Source organism: Salvelinus sp. IW2-2015, unplaced genomic scaffold (genome assembly GCF_002910315.2).
Source record: "Salvelinus sp. IW2-2015 unplaced genomic scaffold, ASM291031v2 Un_scaffold3254, whole genome shotgun sequence".
Classification (NCBI taxonomy): domain Eukaryota; kingdom Metazoa; phylum Chordata; class Actinopteri; order Salmoniformes; family Salmonidae; genus Salvelinus; species Salvelinus sp. IW2-2015.
This window is the reverse complement of record NW_019944541.1, coordinates 50876-60500: the sequence shown is the minus strand read 5'-3', so window position 1 is coordinate 60500 and position 9625 is coordinate 50876. Positions and strand designations below refer to the sequence as shown.

Below are 9625 nucleotides of genomic sequence, written 5' to 3'. Positions count from 1 at the left end.
GAGTTCAACTAACTGGGTAGAATAAAGTTCAACTAACTGGATGGAACTCACTGGGTGGAATAGAGTTCAACTGGGTGGAGTAGAGTTCAACTAACTGGGTGGAATAGAGTTCAACTGGGTGGAATAGAGTTCTACTGGGTGGAGTAGAGTTCAACCAACTGGGTGGAGTAGAGTTCAACTAACTGGGTGGAGTAGAGTTCAACCAACTGGGTGGGTAGAGTTCAACTAACTGGGTGGAGTAGAGTTCAACTAACTGGGGGAGTAGAGTTCAACTCACTGGTGGAGTAGAGTTCAACTAACTGGGTGAGTAGAGTTCAACTAACTGGGTGGAATAAAGTCACTACTGGGTGGAAAGTTCATAACTGGGTGAATAAAGTTCAACTAACTGGGTAGAATAAGTTCAACTGGGGGAGTAGAGTTCAACTAACTGGGTGAATAGAGTTCAACTGGGTGGAGTAGAGTTCAATAACTGGTGGAGTAGAGTTCAACTAACTGGGTGAGTAGAGTTCAACCAACTGGTGGAGTAGAGTTCAACTAACTGGGGTGAGTAGAGTTCAACTAACTGGTGGAGTAGAGTTCAACCAACTGGGTGGAGTAGAGTTCAACAACTGGGTGGAGTAGAGTTCAACTAACTGGGTGGAGTAGAGTTCAACTAACTGGGTGGAGTAGAGTTCAACTAACTGGGTGGAATAAAGTTAACTAACTGGGTGGAATAAAGTTCAACTAACTGGGTGGAATAAAGTCAACTACTGAGTGTTCAACTAACTGGGTGGAGTAGTTCAACTAACTGGTGAGTAGAGTCAACTAACTGGGTGGAGTAGAGTTCAACTACTGGGTGGAATAAAGTTCAACTAACTGGGTGGAATAAAGTTCAACTAACTGGGTGGAATAAAGTTCAACTAACTGGGTGGAGTAGAGTTCAACTAACTGGGTAGAATAAAGTTCAACTAACTGGATGGAACTCACTGGGTGGAATAGAGTTCAACTGGGTGGAGTAGAGTTCAACTAACTGGGTGGAATAGAGTTCAACTGGGTGGAGTAGAGTTCAACCAACTGGGTGGAGTAGAGTTCAACTAACTGACACCTGGATTGAACTACTGTAAAATATTGAACTGCCTCAAAAGAAGGACACTTGAATTGTCTTTTAAATACACAACAATATTAGTGAACCCATGTGGGGTAAACCTGAAAGCAGGGTCAATGGTTTTTATTTGACCTTTATTTAACTYGGCAAGTCAGTTAAGAACACATTCTTATTTTCAATGACYGCCTAGAAACAGTAGGTTAACTGCCTTGCTCAGGGGCAGAACGACAGATTTTTACRTTGTCAGCTCGGGGATTCGATCTTGCAACCTTTCGGTTACTAGTCCAACGCTCTAACCACTAGGCTACCTGCCGCCCCCGTACAATTACTCAAGGTATAGTTTCAGAATTACAACACGGAGTGGTTTGAAAAAATAACAGCATCTTTGAAAGTACAGTAGCAGGAAAACCAATCAACATTTGGCAAGGCTTCCAAGAGTGAGAGAATTGAGATGCCTGACCGAACACATCTACTGTACATGAACCTATTCCTTTACACATCAAACACACTGGCATACAAACCACCCACACACACAAATCCATCCCCAAAGGGCAGAAGCGTCAGGCGGAGAGTCATGTGAACTTAATAGAAACGGTGAACAACGTGTGACGACTCTGGCAGAAACTCTGTTATTACCAGAAGACAATATCACTAACAATCCAAAAACAGCATATGGCCAATACGGCTATTGTTTCAATTCTAGGCCTGAACTTATTTAGTCGACTGGTTTGGTCGACTGATATTTCTTTAGATGAGCAATAAAGCATTTTAATTAAAATATTTAATAACAAAGCGATCCTTAAATAATTAGCAAAACATTCAATAAACCATTCAATTTCCGGAAATTGCATTCAGGAATGAATGCGACTGTTTCTAGTCTTTGCTTTAATAAAGGCTTTACAATGTATTTTTTTTAAATGTTACAGACTCTGGTTTGCTTTTAATTTATTTAGTGTTGTTTAAACTGTTCCAAACAGTCAGAAAAAGTTGATTGTAATCTAACAGCATCTGTTTGGAAACATAACATGCAGGCAGAGCTTGTTCCTTACCTTCATCTCCAGTATTTAACAACTAGTCACATTTATTKCACACATCTGACTTCCTCTTTACTTCCTGAGAAACCAGTACACATTCCCCCGTTTKGAGTTTGTCACGTCCTCTGCATCCATTTTGCTGTCACGTGTTAGTTTTCGGAGTTTGTTATAGCCAATTTATTGATGTGATTATGATATGCTATAGGTCAGGCCCTGTCGGTCACAGCATGCGATGCATACATGTGTCACGTAAAGAAAGCAAGGGTTGAGGGAATAGGGAATGTTTTAACCTAAACAATTTAGCGATTTCAGTAACAGAACTTTTCAGTCAGAAATGGCTGTAATTTTTATTTATATATTTTACCCTTATTTTACCAGGTAGGTTGACTGAGAGCACGTTCTCATTTACAGCAACGACCTGGAGAACAGTTACAGGGGAGAGGATAAATGAGCCAATTGTAGACTGGGGATGATTAGGTGACCATGATGGTATGAGGGCCAGATTGGGAATTTAGCCAGGACACCAGGGTTAACACCCCTACTCTTACGATAAGTGCCATGGGATCTTTAGTGATCACCGAGAGTCTGGACACCCTTTTAACATCCCATCTGAAAGACAGCCCCTTACACAGGGCAATGTCCCCAATCACTGCCCTGGGGCATTGGGATATTTTTTTAGACCAAAGGAAAGAGTGCCTCTTACTGGCCCTCCAACACCACTTCCAGCAGCATCTGGTCTCCCATCCAGGACCAACCCTGCTTAGCTTCAGAGGCAAGCCAGCAGTGGGATGCAGGGTGGTATGCTGCTGGCATTATGTTGCAGCTTCAGCAACACGTACAGCGCGATTCACACTGTTGATTTTCCTTTGGTGGTCACTGCAGCATGGAGGAGAGAGAGACAGCAGATGCTAGTCCCCCAGTCACTCACTGCCATTTTTTTTAAACACAGTCTGAGCTCGGCATGTTTTAAAATTTCAACCAATCAATTGGTCGAAATAACAGACGACTCTCAGTCTACCAAGATGTATTTTTAGTCGGCCCTATTCAATACACACTCAGTGGTAAATTAAGAACATAACTAGTTCTATTGTGTATTCTGTCTTCAATAAAACATTGACAACATGGAGGAACACTGAATGTATTGCACTGTYCCCTTTGACAGCATTGCCGTGAAGACGTACGTCTCCAAAAGCATTTACACTTTAGACAGTTTGACAACAGTTTGTGATTTGAATACGAAAAGTGACAATTCAATCAAATATATACAGTAAGTAAAACATGCATAAAAGACTACGTACAGCTTTGAAATATTTTTAAATAAATACATTTTAATAGTCACACCGTAACTGCTCAAAGACTAAATAAATTCAGATAGGCCTGCTGTACAGGCAACTCTGAAAGCCCTCGATGGAGCCTGTACTCAGAACACTGGATTCATTGCAGAGGCAGCCTAGGAACACAGCAGTCTAACTCAATGTCTGGCCACACCTTCATCACTGCAACATTCCTAACAGGAAAACATCCATAAAAAAAAGTAATCAACCTGAATCACACTTTCTTTTTCTTGACATCTCTCATTCTGTCTCTTTCTTCTTCAAATATACAAAATCCAATAAATATTCAACTTTGGTCCACTAGGAAAATAAAGCCACTGTGTCCGTTGTATATTTGCTCCCAAATGTCAGAGTACTAAAGAGATAAAAGTGACAAGAAGCCAAAACASGTGAAAAAGTCTAATAAATATCCAGTAACATTTGTTTAAAAACACTTGAGCACTACATAGGGTACCATTTGGAACCGCCTGGTCTGAACCAGCCTGTTTTATACTGTAGTGTTGTGGGCCCGGCTGGAAAAGTGAAATGTCTTGAAGCATCTGGGTCTGGACATACAGTGGTACTGTTTAACGTCCCACATTACCTCATGTGTGTGTGGCACAGTATTACTGCGGCCATAATGTTTATCTTAGGGCTCTCTCTCACTCCAAAGCTGRTATTCTGCTCTTTCTCCCTCTCTTTTCCCCCCTGGCTTTCTGTGATGTAATGAGCAGGAGGAGAAAGGTGGAGTGTGGCCGACAGACGGACAAGARGTTTACGACACCCAGCCAGAGGCAGATGTTCCTCAGCTAACAGCAGCTCACAGCATTCTCAGTACTCACAATCAACATTCACTGTCATTAACGTTAAGACTGAGATGTGAGGTTGATTTAATGATTCCCAACCCTTCCTGTGCTCCAGCCCCATCGGTATAGCAGCAGATASTCCTAGACTAGAACAGATCACATATGTGGGGCAAAACTTTGGAGATGATCAACTATTCTGGAGCTTAATCACTTCTCTATAACCTTCTGCTTTGACCCAACGACCACATTCTCCTCATAAGTGAAGTGGAATGTAGTTTGGTTACAGAGCCAGACAGGCTCTGATGATGAGGAAGTTTGTCGAAACAAGAGTCATCCAGTCAATGATTACACTGATCCCTCAGTAGTAAACTAGTTCAACTGGGACTACTAATTAAAGTCCGACCAATGTTTTTTTGGGGATCCGATACGATTCGGATTTTTGGGGTGACAAAACTTACTGATATATCTGCCGATATACTCTTTTCCACACTGAATTCTCATAAATTGCCGTCCAAGAAATACACTTCAAATMATGATTTCTTACACTGTGAAATGAATAACACTTCATGGGAACAGCCGCAATCATCCATCATTTTTTCCCATCCTATTCATTGAACATTGTTTATCGGTGGAATTATCAGCATATACAGTGTTAAAAGGCCAACATCAGCCAATAATATCGGTGAACCGATATATCGGTCAGGCTCTACTAATAATCRTGGTGTTTGAACAGCTAAACAAAGTCAGCTGTCCTCCCTTTCTCTGCCTCAGAACAACCCAGATGTAAATAAATGATGTAGACCTACTTGCTTCTCTTCAGAGTTTGAGGTTGTTGCACCCCTCAGCGCACAATGTTGTAAATAATCTGTTTCCGTAAAAACCACAAGGGCAAACATTTAAATAAGTTGTTATTGACAGCTCCACTCAGCTAGGCATAAGAAAGCAGCAATCAAGTGTTTCTCCGTTTTTTTAAAGGCCCAATGCAGCTGTTTTTAAATTAACATCAAATCAWTTCTGGGTAACAATTAAGTACCTTACTGTAATAGTTGTAGATTATAAATGCCGCAGCCTGCCTGGTGCTCAACCTTGCTATGTTCTCCTTGTAACCCCGCTCACTCTACTTGCATCCAGTCGAAGCTCACATAATCTTCAAGACCCTGGTACTTGCCTACGGAGGAGCAAGGGGAACTGCCCCTCCCTACCTTCAGGCTATGTTCAAACCCTACACCCCATCCCGAGCACTCCGTCCTGCCACCTCTGGTCTCTTGGCTCTCCCACCCCAACGGGAGGGAAGTTCCCGCTCAACTCAGTCAAAGCTCTTGTCTGTCCTGGCACCCCAATGGTGGAACCAGCTTCCCCCTGAAGTCAGGACAGCCCATCTTTCTGAAACGTCTGAAACCCCACCTCTTTGAAGAGCATCTTAAATAACTCTCACAGTGTCTCACTGGCACTGACTTTGCTGATAGCTACTTTGTTGAGGGGAAATGTACTTGATACGACTGTGATGTGTTGTTGTCTCACCTAGCTGTCTTAAGATGAATCCGCTAATTGTAATTCGCTCTTGATAAGTGCGCCTGCTAAATTACTKAACTGTAAATGTAACAGGAAAAACTTAATTTTGACTGCATTGGACCTTTAAATAACGTGAGTCCTTTTTTGCATTCTATACATTGTAGTAATAGCACAAATACAAATAGTTTCARAAACTGCTAGGAAGATAAGAGWCCCAGAAAAAAACCTCCCCTAAAACAACATGTGTTCTTACAGTTTGTATTTTTGGCAAGTACTGTCAGAAGGGAGGTCTTCAGTCACCCCAACTCTCACACGCTGAAACAACGTAGCCATACCGCCGTCATCTTTATCAGGAGTCAAAGGTTAGGGTAACTCCACATCCCACCTCTCTCATGGCTGGGGCTGAGCCTTGGCTGTACTTCCCAAGCGGGTCTCACAGCTCTCAGGCCCTGGAGACGATCCCGTCAGTGGCAGCTGTGGCCAGGGACGCAACCCTCCAACAAACCTTCAACTGTGGAGAAACAGCAGCATCTGCAGCAACACAACTCCCTGTGAAGCCTGTTCCCTTTAGCTCAGCATCAGTATGGGACATGCTTAGTGCTATAACAACACGATACTCTGACTCAACCGCCACAYGGCTCCCTGGGAGATCCTAGACATGGCATGTGGAGCGTGTGCAGATGGGCCCCTGTCCATACCCTGGTGAGGGGCTGAAGGACTTCTTACTGTCCACGCGCTGCACACAGAACYAACAGAGGCGTTTTAAACCCTTCCTGAAGGCACTGTTGGACAGACTATAGATCAGACAGTTAAAGAAGCTGTTGCTGATAGCCAGCCAGGTGGTGATGAACGAGGCGGCAGGGTGACTGTAGATCCCAGCGCTCTCCAGCAGGAAATACAGGATATAGGGAAGCCAGAGGAGGTAGAAGACGCTGGTGATGCGGAACAGCACCATGGCGTAGCGTTTGTCCGTGCACGCCGGCGCATGCTGTGGCTGGCCATCCTGTCCCAGAGAGCCTTCCTGTGGGCCGAAGCGGGCGCGGCGCTCGCTGATCTCCCTCGTATGCTGCCGGCAGATCCGGAAGATGTTGACATAGGTGAAGCAMACCGTCATGGCGGCAGGCGCGTAGAGCAGCGCCACAATGAACGATGTGAAGAGTGGCCTCGTCTCCCACTCCACCGCGCACCACTCCACCACGTCGCCGTGGTAGCCGGGCTTCCCCCAGCCGAAGAAGGAGGGCAGGAAGACAAGGGCGGAGTAGACCCAGATGAGGAGGATGCACCCGCGGATCCGGCACGGCGTCGCCAAGGTAGCGTACGACAGAGGCCGTGTTATCGCCATGTAGCGGTCCACGCTAACACACGCCAGTGACGCCATGGAAACGCTCTTCAACACGGAAACCATGTAACCAAACACCTTACAGGTGAGCTCCTCGTCCAMGCCTTTCAGGTGGTGGAGGAGGGACAGGGAGGGGATGAGGCAGCTGACACCCACCAACAGGTCTGCGTAGGCCATGGTCTGGATGAAGGCACTGGTTGTGTGGTGGTGGAGAAGAGGAGCACAGTGGAACACAAAGATCACCACCAGGTTGCCAGAGATGATGAGGACGGTAAGCAGCAGGATGATGGCTACCTCCAGTAGACAGGTGCTTAAGATCTGGCTGTAGCCCACGTCCAGGAGGCAGAAAGGAGGGCCGCTCAGGTTGAGGAGCTCCAGCTCCAGCAGGTCCAGGGAAGAGTTCAGCATTTTGCAGCCAGAGAGCCTTCTGAAAGCTCCTGGTCTGAAACCAGATCAACCGGCAGAGGGCAGGAGGCTCCAGAAAGATCCTTGACTGGTCTGATCCTAGACTCAGAGACAGGGGGCTTGGCAGGGGCTGGTCCGTAGCTAGTCTTGGTCCTAGTCCTGGTCCTAGTCCTGGTCCTAGCTCAGCAGCAGATCAGGCTGGTGGCCGAGAGAGAGGAGCCGTGTACCCTCTGCCATGTCAGCAGCAACGTGAAGACTAGCCCTCGTCCACGACCAGGGAGTCCCCCAGGGCATCCCTCACTGTGCAGACACAGACGGTTCTCAATCATACAGACGCACACAGATAGAGGACAAATACACTGGCAGCCTATCCTTCTACTCCTCTGGTTCTGTCCTTAGAAAAGACATAGACAACACGTGCTGCACTGTGTGCCTGCCCTGCAAGAGTAGCAGGGAAAATATAGAAAACTGTCAACAAGTTTGATCGTCTTGGCTTACAGGAATTCCTGTATGTCTCTAAAAAATGCAGTCACAAATTCTCAAATATTCCAGGTGATATAGAGTTCGATGTTTCCAGAGACTTTGTGTCCTCTCCAAACACGGAAAGATCAGGCAGATTGCGTCCAAAGAGCAGAAACCGCCCAGTAATTTCTTCACAGCAACTTCAGCAGAAATGATCCTCCACGAATGTCTCAGGCACTCCCGGTCTCCCTCACGCAGGGAAAGGGGAGTATAAATGTAAATGAATGAGGAAGAAGGCGCAGCCTCAAGGAGGTGATTGGCATTTCAAACAGAGAGTCTGGGTCTACTCAGAAAGGCAGCAGCGTGTGGATTGGAAATGAGAGAGCAGGCATACCGATGCAYCGACCCCAACCTCTCTCTCTGTCCCTTTCCCTTGCTCTCCTCTTCTGTGGAGCGGATTCAGTCTTGTTTCTCTCACGCTCTGCTCTCTCTAACTACCTCTCTCTCTCTCTCTCTGCAGCAGGCAGGGCAGAGACACTCCTCCCCCTGGCTCCAGCCAGTAAGCAGCTGTGGGTACACAAGTCTCACTCGTTCATCCCATGACTGACTGGCTGGCTGGCTGCACACAGCATACCCCTGCCTCCACTATCTAACTCCCACACACACCACCTCTCTCTCATATACACACACCGTCTTATCTAGAAACACCTGGTGCATTATGGTCATACCAGTCCCATGTTAAAAAGGCCCTTTCTCCCTATCTCTCTTCTTGTTAGATACCTTTAGGATGTATATAACCACATTTGGATTCTAGCGGTTTTGATAGCATATGTTTCTGTCTGCAGCCATATAGGTTTTAATATTGGGTCATTTGTGCACTCCTATAATACAAACAACGTCCTCGCTCTCCCAAATACCATGGTTGGAGTTTCACTTCCATTTTTATGAAGTTAATCAGGAAGTTAACCGAAACTCCAATCCCAATTGTTCCTCATTGCTTGACTGACACACATAGTACCTCGCTAGSTCTAAGCGAACTCTCTCAGATTCACACATTTTCGCATTGTTGAAATGACATCAGTGGATGTTATCTGTGCCTTTTGTCCTTGGTCTCACCTAGTTGATGCTAAATCAAATAAATACTCATGTGTTTTTTGGAACTTAGCTATATGTACTGTGTATTGTTATATTAATTGTCTTAGCAGCCAGGACAGGGCTTTCCTATCACAAACTGTATTGTGGGAGATCCTGACTTTATAAGATTTAGTGAAAAACCATAACAAGACATGAGCAGGGCATTGGGAGTACACTGTATTTTAGCATATCTGTCTTTTCAAACGTTATTGTCTATCTTGTGAAGGAATTTGTATTTTTCTTAAACTTTTACCYCAAACAGCACAGAAACAGTCAAACGACACGTTTGCAGTCATTGAATGTGCTCCCAGTAAAAGCCTGTGAGGCTGTGGGCGCTGGCCAACATTAGCAGGTCAGCCTGAACTAGCACCTCCCACTAACATGCAGCATATCAATAAAACAATACCACATTGACATTTAAGACCATACTTCCAGAGTTTACAACATGTTTAAGAATGGCTTATGTGATTTGTATTAATATATAGCTAGTGTCCCTCAGGGGACTCACTGTGCGAGATGAGTGTGTTTACATGCAC

General features: G+C 45.2%; 1 protein-coding gene across 1 annotated transcript; it reads right to left on the bottom strand.

Moving 5' to 3' along the window:
• Nucleotides 1-3240: 3240 nt before the first annotated feature.
• Nucleotides 3241-9361, bottom strand: LOC112075588 (probable G-protein coupled receptor 21). Its single transcript, XM_024142565.1, has one exon. The coding sequence runs from the start codon at nucleotides 7494-7496 to the stop codon at nucleotides 6402-6404; it is 1095 nt and encodes a 364-aa protein (XP_023998333.1). The 5' UTR covers nucleotides 7497-9361; the 3' UTR covers nucleotides 3241-6401.
• Nucleotides 9362-9625: the final 264 nt, after the last annotated feature.